At 43.9% G+C, this 23,261-nt stretch overlaps 1 protein-coding gene across 5 annotated transcripts in view; it reads left to right on the top strand.

Moving 5' to 3' along the window:
- Kif13b (kinesin family member 13B) overlaps positions 1-23,261 on the top strand; it is a 150,538-nt gene that overhangs the window by 54,033 nt on the left and 73,244 nt on the right. For all 5 annotated transcript variants that reach the window (XR_008217023.1, XM_052732955.1, XM_052732954.1 and 2 more), the window contains 8 exons: positions 1,310-1,402; positions 3,365-3,545; positions 8,145-8,232; positions 10,550-10,684; positions 12,580-12,692; positions 13,763-13,874; positions 21,199-21,411; positions 22,722-22,832. Coding sequence is in view for 4 of the 5 variants with exons in the window: in XM_052732955.1 (XP_052588915.1) it covers positions 1,310-1,402; positions 3,365-3,545; positions 8,145-8,232; positions 10,550-10,684; positions 12,580-12,692; positions 13,763-13,874; positions 21,199-21,411; positions 22,722-22,832 (1,046 nt within the window). In the remaining variant the exon portion in view is untranslated. The remainder of the gene's footprint in view (positions 1-1,309; positions 1,403-3,364; positions 3,546-8,144; positions 8,233-10,549; positions 10,685-12,579; positions 12,693-13,762; positions 13,875-21,198; positions 21,412-22,721; positions 22,833-23,261) is intronic.

Genomic DNA, 23,261 nt, shown 5'->3' with positions numbered 1-23,261 from the left:
ACTAGAAAGTGAAGTGGATGGAACACTTTTGCTAGACACAGCAGCATCTGGTTCTTCCAGTATTTTATGTGCATGATTGTTTTGCCTGCATGTATGTGTGCCACATATGTGCCTGATGCCCATGGAAGCTAGCTAGAAGAGGGTGTTGGATCCCTGGAACTAGGGTTATAGATGGTTGTGAGCTGCTGTGTGGGTGCTGAGAATTGAACCTAGGTCCTCTGCAAGAACAGCAAATGCTTTTAACTTAGGAACAATCTCTCCTGCCCGTTTCCAGGATCTCACTCCCTATTCTAACTATTGTGAACTGTAAGTCATGTAACCTGAAATTTTCATGAGGGAAAGGAAAGAAGGGAGTTGACGTGCATGATTTTTCTGAACTCTAGTACACTTTGAATGAAAGTATGGTGTGTATGAATTCAGGCACTAAGTCTAGGCCCTAAGTTTAAATTTCAGATGTTCAGGGCCAGTGAGACAGCTCAGGTGGTCAAGGTGCTTGTACCAAGCCTGATGATCTGAGTTCAATCTCCAGGACCCACACAGTGGAAAGAGAGAACCAACTGCTACCAGCTGTCCTCTGGTCTCCACACAGGTGGCAACACGTGTACACACGTGACACACACATACATTAAATAGAGATTATCGAATCTTAGTCGTGGGCTGTAAAATAAGCAGCTCTTGAGCTCTCTGCATTTCATGGATTGATTTGGGTGGCCTTGTTCAAGTATATGTTACAGGGAACCCTTTACTGACTCTTCTTCCCACTCCAACTAGACATAACCTGTGGGACAGAAGCTTTCAAGCTTAAAAATCTTGTTCAGGGATAAATGTAGCTTGAGTTTTCCTGCCTGGCCCACAGTCAGGACAAATCTCTCTCACCCGCCAGTCCCACAGCCACTCAGACCTGACCAAGTAAACACAGAGACTTCTATTGCTTATAAACTGTATGGCCGTGGCAGGCTTCTTGCTAACTGTTCTTATATCTTAAATTAATCCATTTCCATTAATCTATACCTTGCCACGTGGCTCGTGGCTTACCGGCATCTTCACATGCTGTTTGTCATAGTGGCGGCTGGCAGTGTCTCTGACTCAGTCTTCCACTTCCCAGAATTATTCTCCTCCTTGTCCCACCTATACTTCCTCCTTCCTGACTACTGGCCAATCAGTGTTTTATTTACTAACCAATCAGAGCAACACATTTGCCATACAGAACATCCCACAGCAGATAAATGAGCGGATTGTTTTGTTTTGTTTGATTTCTTATTTGTTCATGTGTTCTTAGCCTTTAAAATACCATTTTCTCATCCTTTAGGTCAAGATGATGTTTTCAAGTGCCTTGGAGAGAACATCCTTCAGAACGCATTTGATGGCTACAATGCCTGTATCTTTGCCTATGGGCAGACAGGTAATAGGAACTAACACCTACTCCACATTTAAGCATCCTTCCATGAAGATGAAGCCATGTTTACTGCGGTGCTTTCTTATCTTGTGTTTCCTTATCCTGTGTTAGTTTGTCTCACAGGTGATTAAATTAGGCAGTGGCATGTTTCTAAAACAGTACAATAAAAATAGGATTAAAATCCCTTTTCTTTATTGATTTTCCCCCTCTTCCCATTTCCTTCTTCTTAATAATTTGCAGAGCTACAACCATTGAGTTTATTATTGGCTGTGTCTGTATATTGTAGTTCTTTAAGGATCATAATAGAGAGAATACCACAAAGAAAGAACCCACTTGTGGTGCAGTAGAGTTGGCTCAGTGATTCAGAACACTTGTTGCTTTTCCAGAGAACCTGGGATCGATTCCCAGCACCTACATGGTGACTCACAGTCATCTGTAACTCCAGTTCCAGGGGACCTGATACCTTCTTCTGGCCTCTGCTGGCCCCAGGCATGCAAATGGTGCACAGACATGTGGGTAAAACACCCATACACATAAAGTAAAAATTAAAAGAAAATATATTTTTAAAAGAACACACTTGTTAATATCTTACTGGTCATGACTGGTAAGGACTTTAGGCTTCTATCCTTTGTAATTAAAGAAAGAAAACCAATTTAAAGTGAAACTTGTTGCTTTTAAAACAGTTCATCGGGCTGGAGAGATGGCTCAGCCGTTAAAGGCTAGGCTCACAACCAAAAATATAAAACAGTTCATCATGTGACCTGTCCAACTGGACATTGCTCTTCATAGAACAATGTTTTTGGTGGGTTTGGACATCATGTGCTGTGTCCAAAAGAACAGAAACTCTGAGCCAGGCAGGGCCAGTTTCCCTCTTGCCCTGCCTCTCACCAGAAGGGCCTTTTCTGCCTCATCCTTTCCTCTTTATAAAATGTTTACACTTTAGACCCTTCCGTAGGATTGGCATGATGAATTAATTATCTGTGCTCACTTTAGGAAGGACCTGGAATGTCAGAAGTAGAGCGTTAGTTTTAGGTGTTTTGACAGGTGACAGAGCAGCAGCTTGTGAGGTCGAAAGCACACAAATGTCACAAAGCCGTTTGGTACCGGGAGGGGCAGATTGCACCTAAGTGTCATGTGTTGGTTCTGGGTGGTAGGACTGAGGTGATTTAATCTTTCCCCTTTTCATTTGTCTGTGTTTTCTGGTCTGTCTGTGCTTCTGTCCTTCCTTCCTTCCTTTACTTCTTTCTTTTGATGGGAGTAACCAGCCTGGCTTTGATCTTGCTATCCTCCTGCCTCAGCCTCTGGTGCTGGTATTAAAGGTGTGTACTGTCACAACAGGGTTTTGAGTCTTCTTTAGTGAGTATGTATTTCTGTTACAGTTGATCAAGTGCTTGTCCATTAGAGGAAGATTATTGTTTGTTCAGGGTACTGCTACAGGAGGCCAGTAAGCCTGCTGGCACCGTGTCTTTTGTGCTTTGATTCAGCAGTTAGGAATATCTATGGGAACAGTAGTGCTTAGATGATCCCTAGCTTACTTAGAAAACCTTGCTATATTTTAGATAATTTTTTTTAAATATGAAGATTATTCAAGGAGGGTCTGTCTGTCTATCTTGTCTTTTTTAGACAGGGTGTCAAGTATTGGAGGTTGGCTTTGAACTCCTGATCCTCATCCTCTGCCTCCTGAGTGCTGGATTAGAGGTATGGGCCATCATGCCTGGCTAGGTTTTTTTTTTTTTTTTTTTTTTTTTTTCTAGGCCAGTTTACTTCTGTTTACACAAGTAATAGAAACGTCTGTATGTTCCATTCTCACTATGCTTGATCGCATTTCTTATTCTTTTCATGTATATGTATATTTACTATATTTTGTGCATTTTGCTAAATCCTATAAATTTATTATAAGTAGTAGAAATAGGGTTAAATGCCTTTAAACTTCTCCAAGAGGTAGTGATGGCTTCTTTTCGTTTTCAGGGTCTGGAAAGTCTTATACCATGATGGGCACAGCCGACCAACCTGGACTAATCCCCAGACTCTGCAGTGGACTCTTCGAACGAACCCAGAAGGAGGAAAATGAAGAGCAGAGCTTTAAAGTCGAGGTGTCCTACATGGAGATTTATAATGAAAAAGTCCGAGACCTTCTTGACCCCAAAGGGTAAAAGACTTGGAGTCTTGAGTGCTGTGGCTTTCTTGAAACAGACAGAATAGATTAGCTTTAGAGAAGGCTGTAATTGAGCTGTGGTGGAGAGTGATCTGGCCATGCTGTTTGTGATTTATGCTTACACGGATCAGCTTCCCACAGCCAGTTCTGGGTCGTTAGAGCAGGCCGAGTGATGATGCAGGTCTGTACGTGTGCCTCGCTGCCTCTCCTTCTCTCCTCACCCAAAGCCACAGACAAAACAGAGGTGGCAAGAGGCAGTCATTTAAAATGAGTGTGACTGCGGCCTTCAGTGACTTAGCTTTTTTTTTTAAGGCAATAAATTTCTGGTGGATTTCTGTGGTTGGTTTCGATGTGAAGTGAGGGGGGAGTAAACTGGAGCTGATCTTAGGGTAGTTCATCTGAAAGCCACGTACCCCCAAGAAGGTAGGAAATGCCCCTGATTTCATGGGGTTGACTTTGAAAGAGAACTGCTTCAGAGCGTAAGGACGCCCTCAGAATCACTTTGCTTACCCTGTGGCCACGTGAAGCCAAATGAGGAGAGCGAGAGGTAGCCGAGGAGCCTGTGCACTGCCGTGTTGGTGGGGGAAGAGGCGAGGGCAGCAGTGGCTGAGGCTGTTGCTGGCTCATGTCAGAGAGCCGTGTGGGAAGGGCTTCCAGCCCAGGATCAATCAGATGGTGAGTTATGTTTGGATGAGGAAAGTGATCCAGGAAAGAGGATGTGAGCGACAGAATCCAGTGAGGCTCAGTCAAGAGCAAATGGATCTCAGTACCTCACAGCCATCTTTCTTTGGCTGATAATGATCTTCAGGCTGGAGTCTGAGTTGACACTTGATTGTCTGTCCATACCTCACCTACCCATTGTTTATGACTTCATTCTTATCTGCCAGGCACCATGCAGTTCAGAGGAAGAGCCCATAGTATGGAAAGAATGAGTTTTGCAGACAAGTTAGAGTGGCATGCAGTCTGCTTTTTGCTGGTGAGGGATGTTAACACAAAATAGAGTGCAAAAAGGGAAGGGGGGCCCTTCCCAGAGCCGAGAGAGGATTCCACAGAGGTGCTTGATGGTTTATATGCTGAGTAGGAGTTGTCCACTGAGAAGTGAGGTGGAACCATTCATGTCTAGGCACAGCCTTGTGGAAGTGGATGGACATCACCCACTTCCAGGATGATAAAGATGCAGTGCAGCTGGAGGGTAGGGTGTGTAGAAGCCAGAAGTCACAGAAGGAGGCAGAGATGGGCGGCCATGGCTCAGGCACTCACAGTTTGCTCCCTGTGCACTTTTGATTCTGCCTGCATGCTTTTCTTGAACTTTGGCCTCTCTGAAGATGGCCGGTTTCTTTGAGATCTAGCTCAGACCTACTTGTCCCAGGAGCAGTCCACTAGCTGGCTTCTAGCTCTTCATCCCTGTGTTTTGTAGCCCTAGTGGACTGCCTTGAAGCTTGCCAGTCAGATGTGTTTAGTCCTTATTGGTTTCTTGTTTGTTTTGCATGTGGCTTAGTGCTCAGCACATGGGCTTTGGAGTCACACAGCTCAGGATCTAGCCTCTTGTTACTGGTTGAGCAAGTTCCTAACACTTCCTAGGTGAACTACACAGGGAATGATTGGTGTTATCACACAGTATCCCACAGCATCTCAGAGGGCTGTTGTGAAGATTCAAAGTGTGATATACCTAAGGTCTCAGGACTTCTGACATACAGAAAGGGCTCAGCATGTGATGGCTATGTTTTTTTTTCTATGAAAGTTCCTTGAAGATTTAAAAAAAGTGTTTCCTTTTTCTTAATGTAAAAACTTTTATTTATGTATATATGTGTGTGTGTGTGTGTTTGTATGCACATGTGCAGTGCCTGTGGAAATCAGAAGAGGGTATGGGATCCCCTGGAGTTGGAGTTACAAGTAGTGAGCAGTCTAATGTCTGTGTTGAGAGTTGAACTCCATCTGTCTGCAAGAACAGCAATACTCTTAATAGCTAAGCCATCTCTCCAGACCTACAAACATTTCTGTTTCTGAAAAGTCAAAGTAATTGGATTAAAAGTCTAAAATCAGATTTCATTTTAATCAGAGTATTTGAGAAAACTTCATTTTTAAAATTCAAGTACTGATTTTATTAATTCAGTGACTATCATGTATAATAATGTAATCCTGTTGTTTTGCTTGAGGCATAATATAATATATATATTGTCTTCAAGAAAAAGGGGACAGGAAGGCTGGAGAGATGGCTTAATGGTTAAAAGTACGAGTTGCTCTTTCAAAGAACATGAGTTCAATTCCCAGTACCCACATGGTGGCTCACATCATCTGTAACTCCAGATCCAGGGAACCCAGTGTCCTCTTCTGGCCTCTGTGAACACCAGGCATTCACATGGTTAACAGATACAGGTGCTGACACAATACCCATACATATAAAAAGGGGAGGAGGGGGTTAGTGCTGAGGGGACAGCTTAGTTCATAAAGTGGTTGCTGTGAAAGTATGGGAACCTGAACTGGATCCCTAGAACCCATGTTTAAAAAGAAATCCATGTGTGATGGTATGTGCTTGTAATCCAGTATTGAGGAGGCAGAAACAGGCATATCCCTGAGGCTAACAGGCCACTGGCCTAGCTAATCATCAAGTTCCAGGTCCTAGTGAGAGACCTGCTCTCAAAAAATAAGGTAGAGAGCATCCAAAGAATGACACCTGAGGTGGACCTCTCGCCTCCATAGGCACACACCTGTTCACACACACGCCTACACACAAATGAACATGCACATATACCCACCCACATCCATACACATAGACATAGAAACAAAAAGGAAAAGGAAAAGGCTAAAAGTTAAACCCAGACCATGTCCTTGTGTAAGAGGTGAGCAGCAGTCCACATCTTGTGCTGTGTCTAACTGAACTCACTTGGATTTATCTGTATTCATGTAACATTGTAAGTTGAATGTAGGGTGCTAGAAGATTCTGAATCATTAGGAAATACTATGCTGTGACCCATATACTGAAAGACAGTAAAACTTTTAGATGGCCAAGCCGTTTCCTGGTTCCCCCACTCCCTTAGTACCTCTGTTCGCTTCCCATATGGTGGATGAAGTGGCTGTGGTTCCAGGTTCCCTGGGATCTCAGCCTGTGTGTTCACCACCATTCCTTCTGTTCTCCCCCGCTGCTGTTCTTTGTTACCTGTACTGTCCCTAGGCCCTGCTGTTACCTGTACTGTCCCTAGGCCCTGCTGTTACCTGTACTGTCTCCAGGCCCCTCTGTTACCTGTACTCTGTCCCCAGGCCCTGTGGCCTATACCTTGCAAGGCCTTGTTGGCACCTTAGTCCCGTTTTTACTTTGTTAGCCAAGTGTGTTAATTCTCTGACTGACTCTTAGGTACCAGGCATTGTACTAGGAACCATAGACCCCAAAACTATTGTTAATACAAGGCATTTTTGCTCTTCTAATCCATGGTAAGACTGAGCTGATTGAGACAAGACAGCAGACAGGAACAGATTATACAGGAATGTGGGTGTAGACTGAGGAGCATAGACCTTACGTTGTAGGCACCAAAAACTACCACAGGAGTTTAAGCATTTGAACTCATCATTTATTTTGAAAACAAAACAAAGCAATATCTTTCGGTGGCCAAATGAACACATAATACAGATAAACAAACAAAAACAAAACATAATCATCTGGGATTTCACTATTAGTAAATACTCTTTAAAAATAATTTTAATTGAGAAACAGTACTTTCATCTATAGAGTACAGTGGGATCTTTTGGGATATGTAGACACTATGAAATGGCTTCCTCAATCTAATTAATTTATCTGTTACCTCAGTTGTCATTTTTCTTTCTTTTTTTTTGGTGTGGTGTGAAACCCACCCCCAGCAATTTTGAATTACGATTTACATGATGACTGACCATAGTCACCATGCTGTTTGTGGGTCTCAGGCTCCGCCCCTCCTTACAGAAACTTGGTGCCCTTTTGCTGGCATCTGGACAGATGTTCCTTGTATTTTGCTTAAAGCATTGAGAGTGCCACAGCTGCAAGCATGCTGGGAGGTTTGTTTTAGAAACTAGTGAACGTTTACTTCTTGTTTTATTGAATCTCTTGTGCATTTATTGGAATGATCATGCTTCACCCCCTTTCCTCTAGTGTGTCAGCATGATAAAGTGTGCGGGCCCCCCTTGTTAGAAGAACCGTAGATAAGCTCAGCATTGTGTCTTTAAATGACTGTGAGAGCTGTTTGTTGTCTTCGTTTCTTTGTTCACGGCCGAGCTGGGCCTGGGGTTTGTCTTTCTTGTGCGGTTAACACTTACAGAGCTTCTCTCTTGGGGCCGGCTCTGAGATCTGACAAGGAGATGTTGGTATTTATTCGACTGTGCATTCTTTGTGGTAGTAAATAGACTTCCCACGCTTACCCTTTTGAGCCGTGTGGTATTTGACCACATTATCCAGTTTTTCCTCCCAGCAAGGGTTGTAAAGTTAGGTTTAAATCCTTGAGCGGTCCAGCCGCAGCTCTTCTCTTTTAGGGGTTCTTTCTTGAAGGAAGTGTACGTTTCTGTGAAGCAAGTTGAGTCCTTCTAAAGGCAGTCACTAATGGATCCTCGTGTCTCTGTCGTGAACAGAAGCCGCCAGACCCTGAAGGTGAGAGAGCACAGTGTGTTGGGACCCTATGTGGATGGACTTTCTAAACTGGCTGTCACGAGCTACAAGGTAACAGCGTTCTCCACAGAAGCTGCTTCAGTTGACTGTCATTTTGGCTTGTTGCATACCTTTATTTTCTAAAGCTTTCATTATGTTTATCTTATGTGCATGAGTGTTTGCCTGCATGTGTGTCTGTGCACCACGTGTGTGCCTGGTGCCTCAGATGCCAGAAGAGGGCATTGGATCCCCTGGAGCTAGAGTTTCAAACAGTTTTGTGAGCTGTTATGTGGGTGCTAGGAATTGAACTTGGTTTTTTGGAACCTTCTCTTCAGCCCTGGGTTATATTTTTAAAATTAAATTCACAATACCATTATTTAGTAACTCACTTTCTGCAAAAAACTTCAAAGCAAGATGAAGACTAGTCAGTAAATGTCAACTAAATATGATGGAGCCCCTGGGTTGTCAGAGCTAATGGATCCAGAATGGGCTTGGGAAGTTCTGGAAAATGTTTTGCCTGTGGTGGTATTTTTGCAGCTAATGATTTACTTTGAGAGTATTTATTGTGTTGAAATTTTTTACTAAATAGCATTCTTTTTGATTTATACAGTAGAAGTGTAATTGTATGACATGAAATTTTTCATATATGTTTGGCAGTTTAAGATTGTGTTGAAGTATATATTCATCATAAAAACATAACAGGATTTTAGTAATGTTTCTTTGTAGATGTCCATGTTCTCTTGTTATGTATCCTTAGTGTCTAGGAAGTACCTGGCATATGGTAGATGCTTTTAATATACATGTGACTGAATGAATCAAGAATAAGCAGTGATTTAAACAATACCTTCCTGTAAAAAAAAAAAAAAAAAACCAAGTCTGAAATAGGTACTCTGAGGCTGGTGTCGTGGCTCCAAGCTGTTGGTAGGGACCTCAGGTCCTTCCCCACTCCACAGAGATGCTATAATGCCCAGATTCTCCTAGTGCCTCTTACAACAGAGCTATGATGGCATGCCTACTTCCATTAAGGAGGATCACCCAGATGGTCTGTGTTACACTTTAGTTAATCATGTGGCCAGCCTGGGCTGCAAAGACATCTGGGAAATGCAGCCTCTTGATTCTGCCACAGCAGACTTAGAGGAAGAGAGGGCTCCTTCACTGGAAAGAACACTGGGTGGTGAGAGGCAGCTGGGTAGCATTTTCAGATACTCCATCTCTGATTCCTCATTTCACATATCCTTGTAGATGACTTTGCTATGTGTGTGTATTTATTCATTATTCATTTATTCATGTGATGCCAGGGGTTAGACCCAGGACCTTGTCAGGCTAAGCAAGCTCATTGCTTGTGGGCTCCATTCTCAGCCCAGAAGATGATAATTGTGTTGTAATTAATGAAGCTAAGGTCAGATTGCTTTAGGCACTGTTTCAGAGCTTGTGGCTTTTGGGAGCGAGGGAAAGACAGGGTCTCACTTACTGTGTCATCCTGGATGACCTGGAACTCCCGGATGGCCTCACATTCCCAGAGATCCACTTGCTTTGCTTCCTGAGTGCTGAGATTAAAGGGTTGTACCACCAGGTCTGGCCCCAGAGCTTGTAACATTTGGACAAGTTGAGCCAGCCCTGCTGGCACAGTCCTGTAACCCCAGCTCTTTAGGAGGCCGCAGCAGTAGTAGGATGGACGGTTCAAGGCCTGAGTAACTTATTTAAGTCCTGTCTCAAAAACATAAAAATAGAGCTAGAGATAGCTCAGTGGGAGAGCATTTGTGTAACATGTTTGAGGCCTTGGGTTCAACTCCCAGAACTGCCCCCCACCCCAAATCCATAGCAGTTTTTCTAGTATTCCTGGCTTTATGCTAATTTTTTAAAGCAGTACTATCAAATATATACTTAATGTGTTTAGGTGAAAGGTTAAAATCTTTTTTATTTTTTGCTTTTTAGATAATTTGTTTAAATAAAATAAATTCGTATTGCTTTTATAATTAAATGTACTTAGTTTTTTTTTAATTTCTGGAGTAGGTGAATATCAGAATTTCATGTCACTCAAAAGTATTGTTTCTAATGTTGTGCATGGCACATCTGTGATATGGTACTGTGGAAGCAGAGGCAGGAGGATCACAACTTTGAGACTAGCCTGGGCTACCTTGTAAGAGCCCAACTATGGGTTGAGGGACTCTAACTTGTAAACTTTTCTATATCAAAGCTGCCATTTGCTTCTGTGTCTACCGTAAATAATGTGCTTTAGTTGTTTCTCAGAAACAGTATGGGCTAATTGTACTCTTGCCGAAAAACAAAATGTAACCTCTAAAAACTTGGGTGCTTATGATAGTGTGGGAGAGTGGTCATGCTTATTCACAAATAACAAAACCTGTGCCTGTAACCTGTTTCCACTTAGGATATTGAGTCCCTGATGTCCGAGGGCAACAAGTCTCGGACAGTTGCCGCCACCAACATGAATGAAGAGAGCAGCCGGTCCCACGCAGTCTTCAAAATCACCCTGACGCACACTCTGTATGATGTGAAGTCTGGGGTAAGCGGCTTCTGAAGGGATCACGGCTGAGCCTGTTCTCTTGAGGTTAGCTGAGTGGAAGGCCTAGTCCAGACTGTCGGTCCCGACTAGAGCAGACGCTGCTGTAAGGAAGCTGCAGTGCTGTTGGAACACCTCAAGAGGGCTGGGGTCTACAGCAGCTCCAGGAGTCACCCCTAAAACCACAAGGGACACCCATAGCTGCAATCAGAAGTAAAGAAATTGCTTCTGTCAGTGCAGCTGCCTCTTAGTACCCTGGAAGATGTAGAAACATCCTGGAAAACTCAGATTTCATGACCTGCCTAATGGTAGAAAAAAAGCCAGGGAAGACACTTGACTTCTGCTTTCCAGTCTTTAGCAAGAGGGTCTGAAAGAACTTGAGTCATATCCTGAGGCTTGGCTGTAAGGGAGTCCTGGACTAGACCTGGTTCCCTTCCTCTCCAGAAAGAGCGGTGACCTGGTCCTGCCACAGCAGCAGTGCATTTATACCCCATGGCTGATTGCAGCAGGTGCCTTGCTGGGGATACCTGCTGCAGCATGCATTGGGGAAGCATGACATAACATCATCAGACTGGGTAGGGCGCCCTTGGAGCATTTGTCTGGAACCTTGTGAAGATTTCTGGGCCTCTGCATATTGGGAACATCTTTGATAACTCACTCCCTTTGTTCTCTCTTTTCTTGTGAAGATTGATCACAGTGTCTATCCCTCAGGACCTCAGTTTCGAATATTGGAAACCAAAAGAGTCTCCTGGCAAGGTGCTCCATGTTGGCAGTGTTTTCCTTTGCTGAAAAATCACTTTTTTTCCTCCATCACATCAAGATCAATGTTAAAAACAAAAAGTCCTTTGTTTTCGATTTCCTTTTTTAGAGTAAAGCAAAACAAAGTAAATACCATACTGAAGACTATTTTTTCTTAAAAGTATTTTTGATTTGGGAAGCAAAATATTCTTTCGTTATGTTTATTTTATGGAACTCTATAAATGTATTTTTTGCAGTGCTGAGAACAGAACCCAAGGCCTTCTGCATGTTAGATAAGCATTCTGCCACCGAGCTACATTCCCAGCACGAAGATCACACAGATTTTAAAGGGAACTTTTCAAAATGGTCGAATCTGCAGCTTCTGACATTGCTGTCTCATGTTTCTGTTTTGATGACGAGGTGGAACAGAAAACTTGTCACATGTTTGTGATCTGGTGGAGGAAAACATCACTGTCCCAGCCGATTGCAGAAAACTAAAGCTGATCAGCTTCAAGGAGAGAATGTTTAGAAAATGTTTTTGACTTTTTGAACAATTCTGTTACACAAAAGTCAGATTTTTTTTTTTTTTTGGTTTTTCGAGACAGGGTTTCTCTGTGTAGCTTTGCGCCTTTCCTGGATCTCGCTCTGTAGACCAGGCTGGCCTCGAACTCACAGAGATCCACCTGGCTCTGCCTCCCGAGTGCTGGGATTAAAGGCGTGCGCCACCACTGCCCGGCTAAAGTCAGATTTTTTTTTAAATATTAACCAAGAAATGTGACTATTTTGTCTCCAGATTACTGGCTAATATTTATGAAATTTCAAGTATAGTCTCAAATCATTAATCTTTTGATCTTAAAAGCACTTTTGTTTACATCTCTGAAAATTTTACCAATCTCTCCAAAATGTCCCATTTTGAAGCATTTTTCCTGAGGTCCTCAGCTTCCTTGTTTGCTAACAACTGGGTTAGCGAATTCTGTCAGTTTGCGCTAGGTTTTGTGCTGGGTGGTGTTTTTCTGCATGGTTGAGGAGCAGCACGAAGTGGTTTTGCAGTAAGGACAGATAACTTTAGGAAAGGCTCGAGACGATAAGCCATTCAAAGGAGTCTGCCTGTTTTCAGTGTTCATTAGCCATTTGCTAGCATGTGTCGATTTTCTTTGCAGACATCTGGAGAGAAAGTGGGCAAGCTAAGCTTAGTGGATTTAGCTGGCAGTGAACGAGCCACGAAAACTGGAGCTGCGGGCGACAGGCTGAAGGAGGGCAGCAACATCAACAAGTAAGCTCTCCAGCATCACATTCTTGAATTGCTTTATGGAGTTGATAGGAAAACAGGGGAACATTGGGTATTGGAGTAAGATGATTCTGGAACGATTGAGGCAGTGATGAATAAGCAGTTTGGATTTGTTTTTCTAGCGTTTCCCATGAGCCCAGGCTCATTTTCTCATCTGTGGAGTTGTTTGATGGAACTGAGGAGCGTAGTCCTCAGTCAAGTCAGGGCTTCTTAACAATGGCCCTATTGACACTGGGGCTTAGATGAGTCCTTGTCCTTTCGGGTGGAGGATGCTGTGCTTTGTGGGATGTTTGATAGAATTCCTGGCATCCACTTGCCAAGTGATGTTAGTACCCACTGGCCCCCCAGTTATGGCAACCCAGTCTCTTTCTGTGACTTACTGTTACCATGGAGCATAGTCATCCTCCACTTGAGAACCACTGGCCTATATTGTAGACAAAACCAGTGACCATCCATCTCTGAGTGAGTACCAGCCACATTGGGCTGTCCCTTTATGTCTGCTGTTGTGTTTGTTAAAGTGTCAGAAGCAAGATTTTATGAAATAATGCTTCACTTGCCAGCTGTATCACATATATGGTTCTCCCTCAGGCTAAAACATTACCTCTTCATGGGTTCAATTCTTCCCTCTGCTCAGGGTTCCCAGAGCCAGGAGTCAGACCGCAAATGGGGGCTGTGGAACACTTCTCCAGGACTGGGATCTGACTGACTTGTGCAGATGTCAGCTTGTTAGCACTATAGCAATAGTTAATTAACTATTTTACCTTGGGTATTCTTCTTGAAGATGTCTGTTGTTTATATTATTATTTTGACCTGAGGTTTTACAGTTCATATATTTTATCTGCAAAAATGAAAGACAAATAGTGTTAAGCATTTTTATTGCTTCAAGTAGCAGATGGACAGGAGTCCTTAGGAGCTCAGTCTTCAGATCAGAAGCAAAGTGCTGACCACAGTGCTCCTCACATGCAGGCTCCAGGGCACCTTGCGGTCCATCCTTGTGACTAATGTGACATTTGATATGTTTTGGTTTAGATAATTGTGGTTTTTGTTCCATGCAGGTCCCTCACAACCTTGGGTCTGGTTATCTCGGCCCTAGCCGATCAGGGTGCTGGTAAAAACAAAAATAAATTTGTTCCTTATCGGGACTCCGTTCTCACATGGCTGCTCAAGGTGAGTTATTTTCTTCCTCCTTCGTTAGCATACCTTCAGTAGTTGGCAGAAAGGAAGACTAAAGAATAAGTTCATCTCTTTGCGGTACCTTTTCTCCGTCTGTTTCAGATTTGTAGCTTTCAGGCTGTTTGAACAGCTTCTGTTTAGGAAGCTCGTGCCGTTTTCTTCCTAGAACCTGCAGGGGAAGGTGTTGTTGGATTCACTGTGGCCCCTGGAGGTGGAGTGGGCAAGAGGGGCCTAGTGTTGAGGGAACACATGGTCCCTCACAGTGTCCACTGCCTGACCCCCTTCTCCAGGCTGCTCCGTCGTGCTGACACCTTTGTTTGATAGCTTGGGCTCATTGGCTGTCTCATTCTCCCTGAGCCTTTTTCTTTGCAAAGCTTCTGCTGACTGTAGAGTAGATCACACAGCCATTTCTCCGTCAGTGTGAAGGAGGGACAGAAATGTGGGAGGGAAACCTCCATGAAGTGCTATGAGGAAGCAGGAGGAAATGGAGACCCTCCCCCTCAGTGAGAGGCGAGCATGGAGGGTTAACTTACAGGTTTGTTGGGGATTTCACAATAGACAGGTCCACTGGGGTGCTGTGCAGAAGTGGACATCAGGCTGGGTATTAGAGCATGTAAAGTAGGTGACAACTTTATAAAGGTGTCACTGTGGCTTTTCTAATACTCTCCATGGTCCATTGAAAACAGAGAAGTAGGAGAGATGGCACATGGTTAAGAACGAGTTCTACTCTTCTAGAGGACGTGAGTTCAATTCCCAGCTCATATAGCACAGCTCAGAGCTGCCTGTGACTCCAACTCCAGGGCATCTGATACCCTCTTCTGGCCCCCAGAGGTGCTGAACTCACCTGCATAAGTCCACACAAAGACACACAATTGAAAACAACAACAAAAGGAAATGTAAATAACTTTTGGTGCCTGGCTTAGTTTAGTGATGGCTCATTTTGTCATTGGTAAGAATGTACTGTACTTACTATTTCTTACTACAGTGAAACGGGGCCCCAGGGAGCTTAGAAAAGGATGCCACTGCTGACTGAGTCGCTGTGTGTAGAGATCAGCCTTTGCCAGCGAAGATACTTCCTTCCGACTGTACATACTCAGGGTCCTTCTCTTCCTCTTCCTCTCTCTTCCTCCTCCTCTTCCTCCTCCTCCTCCTCCTCCTCCTCCTCCTCCTCCTCCTCCTCCTCCTCCTCCTCCTCCTCCTCTTTTTCTTCTTCTTTTTTTCCCCCTGAGACAGGGTTTCTCTGTGTAGCCCTGGCTGTCTTGGAACTCTGTCTGTAGACCAGGCTGGCCTTGAACTCAGAGATCTGCCTGGCTCTGCCTTCCAAGTGCTGGAATTAAAGGTGTGTACTACCACCGCCCAGCTACGCTCCGGTTCTTAGCATCCTTTCTACATTTCTGTACACCTTTGAAATATTGTTTACATAACTGTAGTAAGTTTGGCAGAAGTCTAATGCTAAAACTGGATATATTGCTACAATAGAAAATAAAAAAGATGGCTTCCTTTGGCCAAAATGCAATAAAATGTGAAATTTTAAACAGGAGGTAAGAAAAAATTTGATAATTAAAAAAAAAAAAAAACACTTGTAAACTGGACATACCTGTAATCCCAGCACTAAGGAGGCTGAGGCAGAAGAATTGCTTCTAGTTTTAGGCCAGCCTGGGCTACATAACAAGATCTTGTGTCTCCTGATTCCCCAAGAATTACTTTCGAATGACTGCTGTAGACATTTTTCTACCAGGGAGCATGTCAGGAATTAACCTGCATTGCTCATGGCTTCAGAAAGAAAATCTGAGAAGATTCTTCTCCCTCAGACCTCCACAGAGGTGTTTCCACTCATGCATGGCTATTCCTTTGATGTGCCTTATTTAAAATCAGGATGTTCTGATGTCCATGCTCTGTTTCCTGATTAGAACATTAAATAGAAAGAATTGAGAAATGTAAATTTAAGAGGCAATAAAACTACTATTAATTAAAAAAATAAAATAATCTACATGGTCCCTGTGACTTGAGTTAAGACAACTGGCAATCTCCTCTTGCTGGTTCAGTTGGCCCCATTAATTACCAAGTGACTGTCACCCTGTTTCTGGGGATTCGGGCACAGGCAGCCATGTCTGCTCTGGCTGGTTTGTGTGAGGCTGTGCTCCTTATCCTTAGTCAAGATCATTGAGAGGCTGTCACTGACTTTCCCGTTTTTGATGGAAAGTAAGGAAATGTTCATAATGTGTGAAGAATGAACCTGTTTTGTCATTCAATTTAGTCTGCATTGCAACTTCTTTGTGGTGCTTCATATTAAAAACAAGGCATGTTTGTCTGGTTTCTGTCATTAGTTTTTTTCCTTAAAGACTTGTATTTCTTTTCTATGTCAGATTTGACTTTTGCACCAAGAACCTAAGTAGGGATTTAAAAACATACTGCAGAGCTGAAATAGTTTGTCCTTTCACCTCCCACCCAGAGCCTGAGTTCTCAGTTCATCTGTAAGCAGGCATAGCTTGTTACCTTGTCCTTCTTTAACTCCTAGTGCACCCCCCACCCCACCCCACCCCACCCCACCCCCGCCCGCTGATTCTCTTCCAGTATTGGTGTGAGATTAGCACATCCCCCAGCATGACTTCCACTGAGCCCATAAAATGACTCACCTTTTTTTTTTTAAAAAAAAATTAGTGCTTTTGCATTTTTTAAAGATTTATTTATTTATTATGTATACAGCGTTCCTCCTGTATGCATGCCTGCATGCCAGAAAGAGGGCATCAGATCTCATTATAGATGGTTGGGAGCCACCATGTGGTTGCTGGGAATTGAACTCAGGACCTCTGGAAGAGTGGCCAGGCTCTTAACCTCTGAGCCACCTCACCAGCCCCACCTTTTTTTGTTTGTTTAACTTTTTATTGATTCTTTGTGAATTTCATATCATGCACCCCAATCCCACTCATCTCCCTGTCCCCCTGTTACCCGCCCTTCACACTTGCAACTCTCTCAAAGAAAACAGTGTAATAAAAAATAAAAAATTAAACAATAAGAATGCAAATATTGTGTCACGCACGGTGTGCCACCCAGTCTACCCTTTTGAGATGGTTCAGCTTTTAAAGAAACAGATGTGTATAGGGGTATGCCTTGGGTCGGCCTTGGTTGTCATTCTCAGGAACCTTGACCTTTGAGCCGGGGTCTCTCAGTGGTATCTGGGGTGAGGTAATTAGGATAGGCTGAATGGCCAGTGTGCTCTGGAGATTTGTCTGTCTCGACTCCTCACTGCAGTGATCACAGGCATGTGCCACCACACCAGGCTTTCTGTGTAGGTGCTGGGGCCACACTCAGGTCCTCATGCTTGGGAGTTACACCTTTTACTGACTGAGCTATCTCCCCAGCACCAAACTGCTCATTTTTGACAAGATTTGCATGCTTAGTTTGTGTTTGAACGACATTTACGTAATATTTGTGCTATGCACTTGATGTTTATCCCCGTCTGAGTGTGGATCTCTTAACCCCAAGTCTGCTAACGTGTGCTCTGCTCACACTTTGTGAGAGCTAATCCCCACTTTTGTTCTTAATGTCTGGTCCCTAGTGGATGTTGTGTGGATCTCTCACCTAGCTGATAGCCATTTCCCTTGGACTTTCTTTGTCTAATCCACTCTCCACAATTTCTAAATTCACCAGAACATTAAATCTCTTCAGTAACTGTCCTCCAGGCCCTTAGAATCAAGGCCAAGTTCTTTAATGAGTGGCTTACAAAGGCCCGCTCTAGCTGACCTTTCCTCCTAGCTTTCATCTTGTGCCCTCTGGCATGGTAGATTCTAAATGAGTGAAGATGGCTGTCTTACTTTTCTTACTTTAGGGCTCCATCCATCCATCCATCCATCCATCCATCCATCCATCCATCCATCCATCCATCCATCCATCCATCCGAGACAGGGTTTCTCTGTGTAGCAGGGCTGTCTTGGAACTTACTCTGTAGACCAGCCTGGCCTCGAACTCATGGAGATCCACCTGCCTCTTTCTCCTGAGTGCTGGGATTAAAGGTGTGCACCGTAATCACTTCCACCTCTCCTGCTTCTCTCCTGTACCTGCCAGTGTTGGTTCACCTGGAGCTCTGCAGTCTCTTCTGTTCTGGGTTCTTTCCTCTCTTTGGAAAGATCCTGGGTCTAGCTCTTCTACAGCACTGCCTCTCCCATTAGATGGCAAAGCCCATGAGAGGCGAGGAACAAACAATCCCCGCTCTGCTCTGAACTAGCACTCTGACCTTCCCTAAATCTCTCAGCCTTTCTGGGACTCAGCCTCTTAGTGGAACAATGAAGTAATTTGATTAGATGACTTCAGAGTTCTTTCAGCTTGCAAAGAAAAATTTGACTTCTAAAATGAAATTTCTTCCCAGTGTCCATTTAATGTGCATTGCCACATTTGAAACAAAGCTGGTTTGATTTGCTTAATTAAAGAGTAAAGAATAAACTGTAAACTCTCTCTTGGATGCCTGCCCATTCTTTTGTTACGGTTTCCTTTTTGTTCAAGGCAATATGAGCATATTGCTGCTCCATGGTCATTTAGTAAATCAGGCATGGGATGCCAGTTTCCTTTTCTCAGCCTGAGCACAGTGGCAGCTTGCTTTTGCCCCGGTAGTTATGGTTACAAGTCCCATTTGTCGTCCGTGTTTGCTGTGCCCATAGGCAGCCTGCAGTAGCCCTTAGGGCGATGTGTGGCATTGCTGGTGGGTGGAACTGCAGGCCCTGAGACTTTCCTGTCCCATCTGAATGTCATTAATCTGCATGGGACTTCTTAGACAAAATGGAGCGTTGACAATGTGACATCAGCGTCTAGGAGTGAAAAGAGAATCTAGCAGTCCTGGCTTGTACTCCCGAAAGTCCAGACTGGTTCCATTTCCCACCTTTCTATACATCAGAACTTACTTTCTTCAATATAATTATCTCTGTTTTCTTTGAAAACTAAATTTTCAGTAAGGGATGAGTAAGCATACACATGTCTGTGATTGTATTGAGCTGTTGATGCCTTGGAAATTAACTTTGTTTCTAATAACAGGACAGAATAATTTGGTGCGGTGTTGGCCCTCAGGCCTGAAGTTGCGGTGGTTGCCAAGAGCTTGTTGTGGGTGGCTGTGGGGGAGGAGAGGTCAGTTTGGAATGGAAGGTGGAAAACACCTGGGGTAGAGAATTGCTCAGTCTAGTTCTAGATTGTTAGGCAGCCTGTTGGTGGTTTTTTTTGTTTGTTTGTTTTTGTCTGTTTTCATTTTTAGAACAAACTTGTTTTCTCACTAGTAAAGTGGGGGTACTAATTGAATTTTAAAAAGGCAGAGAACTATGTAAAACTACAAAAATTTCTAACAAATTTTATATGTATTAAAATTGGAAAAACTATACTTCAAAATTAAGAGTTTTCTAAAGATGAATATTGGCCAAAGTCTGGTCAGCTTTCTTGTGATGTAGTGAATGTTTCTCTGATTTTGAGAATCTGTCATTCATTGAGATTGCATTTCTGAAAGGGGATATTGAATCTTTATGTGTTCATATATGTATGGGTCCATGTGCATGCATGTATGCATGTGGAGGCAAGATGAACCTTGGGTGGTGTTACCCAAGCTCTGTACACCTTTAAAGACATTTTTAAAGTTTTATTTGTGTGTATATATGTGTATATATATACGTATATATATGTATATATATATATAATGTTTGCCCATTTTATATGCATCACAGACATGTAGGGGCAAGAGAAGGCATCAGAATCCCCTGAAATTGGAGTTACTGGCAGTTGTGAACCACCTTGTGGGTGCTGGGAACTGAACCCAGGTTTTCTGTGAGAGCACACTCTGAACTGCTGAGCAATCTCCCTAGATTCTTACCTGTTTTCAAGACAGGGTCTCTCTCACTGACTTGGAGCTCATCTAATGGTCAGGCTGGCCAGCAAGTCCCAGGGATCTGCCTTTTCCCCACCTGCCTAGCACTGGGATTGCAAGTGCACACTATCATGTTTAGCTTTTTTTTTTTTTTCTTTTCCTGTGTAGCCCTGGCTGTCCTGGAACTCAATCTGTAACTGAACTCACAGAAATCTGCCTGCCTCTGCCTTCTGAGTGCTGGGATTAAAGGCCTGCACCACCACTGCCTGACATATACTTAGCTTTTCACATGGTTTGGGGGCACTGAATTCAAGTCCTTGCATTTGCAAGGCAAGTACTTTAGTGACTGATCTTTCTCTAAGTCCTGAATATATTTTTATGTGTGTGTATGTGGTGTGTGTGTATGGGTGTGCATGCATTTCGTATGTGTGCATGTGATGGTCCAGGGATATGGGGGTATCTTCTTTTATTGCTCTCTACTTTATACATTGAGACAGTCTCTCATTTGAACCCAGAACTTACCGATTTAGCTAGTCTAGCTAGCTAACATGCACCAAGGAACCCTGTCTTGGCTTCCCATGCTCTGGGATTATAGGTGGGCTACTGTCTACTTGGGCTTTACACAGGTGCTGGAAATCTGCTCTGATCCTGATTCTTGTATGGCAAGTACTTTCCCCACTGAGCCATCGCCCCAGCTCCGACTCTTATTTAGGGAGGTCCTACCCTTCCCCAGACAAGGTTTCTCTGTGTAGCCCTGGGTATCTTGGAACTTGCTCTGTAGACCAGGCTGACCTAGAACCCAGAGACCTGCCTCTGCCTCCTGAGTGCACCACTGCCAGGCTAGTTTCATTTTTTATGATGCTCCCAAGCCTTGCATGGTATGGTAATGTCTGCAGTTATCTACTATCTTGTAACACCTTACTCCCTAACTGGATAGCGGGACCAGCAGTCATTATCTGACAGTTTCTGTAGGTCAGGATTCCACAGGCAGTCTTATGTGCTTGGGGCTAGGGCCATATGTGCTGTAGTCCAAGTATGAAGCAAGGCTGTAGTCATCTGGAGGCCTGACCCCGAAGTGAGAGTGTTGCTCATTTCCATGCTGATGGGCAGAACTCGAGGACCTGCTTCCGTTTTCATGCCTTAAGTCCCAGCACTGGGGAGGCAGACAGAGGCAGGTGGATCTCTTGAGTTTGAGGCCAGCCTGGTCAACAGAGTGAGTTCTAGGACAGCCAGGACTACATAGAGAAACCCTGCCACCTGCCACCTCCATCTCCCCCCCCCCCCAAAAAAAAAGAAAAGAAAGTAATTGGCAGAGAAGAGAGAGCCCCAGGCTTGAGCCTCACGAGGGTCTGCAGGTTAGCTTCCATTCTGTTCTTTCCGTGCTTGGCCTTGGACTGTTTTAGTCTTTCAGATTTCAGCTTTCTTATGTGATGTCTTCTTCCAGCTTTAAAAGACTCCTCACTGTGTTCTTCCCGGTAGGACAGTCTGGGGGGTAATAGCAAGACCGCCATGGTGGCCACTGTGAGCCCAGCCGCTGATAACTATGACGAAACCCTGTCAACCCTGAGGTATGCAGATCGAGCAAAGCACATCGTCAACCACGCTGTGGTGAATGAGGATCCTAACGCAAGAATTATCCGAGATCTCCGGGAAGAGGTGGAGAAGCTCCGGGAGCAGCTGACCAAGGCAGAGGTGTGAGGCACAGCCGGATGGGCTCTGTGTCACCGAGGGCCATGGCAAACTGGAATGTGGATTTTCTTCCCCTGTTCTGGTCTTTTCTTGAGCAGTACTCTGCTCGGAACTCTGGAATTCCCTATGGGAAGAGAAGTTTGAATTGGGTTGCCATGTTTGAAATTTAGTTTTTTATGACTGTTGAAAAGGATTGGATAAGAGAGAATATGGGGAGTAGGAAAAACGTTTCTTCCCATTTCTGTCCAGGAAGCTGACAGACTAGAATAAGAGGAGAGAAAGAGAGACAGTGGGGACAAGATAAGTGATTTAATTTTGTGCAGAAACTGACTGGGCTTACAGTCGTGGGGAAAGGGAATTGGATGGATTTTTCTTTTTTTTCATTTGTTAGCCTGCAGTTAGAACAGAAGACACCCTCACCTTTATAATGCACTCTTCCCTGTTATGGGTGAGTTATGTTTGGAGAGTAATACTGTAAAGCGTTTCAGGACAGCCGTAGCCAGAGCTTGGAGGTGTTCTGTGCAGCGGTCTCCATTCACTCTGTGTCAGGTGATGCTTAGGTTCTGTAACGGGGTTTGAAGATCACAGTGCTTGTCTGGATGCAAGCACTTTCCTGTGTTAGCATGAACTGTCATTCTCAGGGTTCCTGCTGTGGTTAGTGTGTCTGTCCCAGGGCCTTGTCCCTGGAGCTGGCACCATAGCCCTTTCCTGTCTCATTATTCTAACTGTGGTAGAAAATCAAGAAGCCACATGGTCATAACAATTACCTTGATCATGGATTTAGTTCGTTTTTTTCCTATTGAATTTTATCCTGATTTTATAGTTCTTCAAGAACCTTGGGGATGTGGTTTCTGTCTTCTCTTTATTAATAACACCATCTGGTCGCTTCTCTGCCTTATGGCTTAGATGAAGTGTTATTAACATTGTCCAGTTTGCAGCATGCACACAAGTAACTTGTGTAGCCTTGAGCACATTCCTGACATCACCATTAGGAAGACTGAGATGAAGCAGTGCCCATGAGTCTGGATGTACAACCTATTGGAATTAAAGTCATTAGGTTTATCTCCTGAAACAGTGAAATCCTCACAGTAGGCTGGAGGAAAGGGAAGAGTTAAGTTGTCTTTATGAATGTGTCATAGCTGATTCTTGGGTCTGTAGTTTTCCTGTTATAGGCGTTGTGGTCCCTGATGGCCACTACCTTCCATAGGTAGGTGGAGAACTCAGTGGCAGGCAGTAGCCCTGTCCTTTCACAGCCAGCTGATTGTTCTTTCCTGCTGCCAAACAGACACTTCAATGTAATGTTTTGTTTTTAGGCAATGAAATCTCCGGAGCTGAAAGACCGTCTGGAAGAATCCGAGAAGCTCATCCAGGAAATGACCGTGACCTGGGAGGAGAAACTAAGGAAGACTGAGGAGATCGCACAGGTTTGTGTTGGGGGCAGCTTGCTGTGGGACTCGGGTGGTGGTGAGGCAAAGCTAGCACATTGATGGGCCTGCAGGTCCCCTAGGGCTGCACTTCAGAGAACCGGTCTGAAGGTAAAGATTTCATAGCTTCAGTAGCTTGTTTCTATATGAGAAATGATTAGTTTTGTAGTATCAGTAGTTATTTCTTATTTGTGCTGGAGATTGAACTCAAGACCCCATACATGCTAAGCAGGTACCCCACTACTGAGCTACACATGTTTATTGAGAATTTCATGCATGCATACAATGTGTTGTGATCACAGTCACTTCCCACTCCTTCCTCCTAACTCTGTATTGTGCATATACTCATGGGTGCGTGGCCCTTCACTGGGGCATGGTTGACCTAACAGGTGCCATACCCTTAGAAAACTGGCCTTCCCTCCACAGCAG

The sequence above is a fragment of the Peromyscus californicus genome, unplaced genomic scaffold, assembly GCF_007827085.1.
Source record: "Peromyscus californicus insignis strain IS unplaced genomic scaffold, ASM782708v3 Scaffold_12__1_contigs__length_115047231, whole genome shotgun sequence".
Lineage (NCBI taxonomy): Eukaryota > Metazoa > Chordata > Mammalia > Rodentia > Cricetidae > Peromyscus > Peromyscus californicus.
This window is presented reverse-complemented; position numbering and strand designations above follow the sequence as displayed.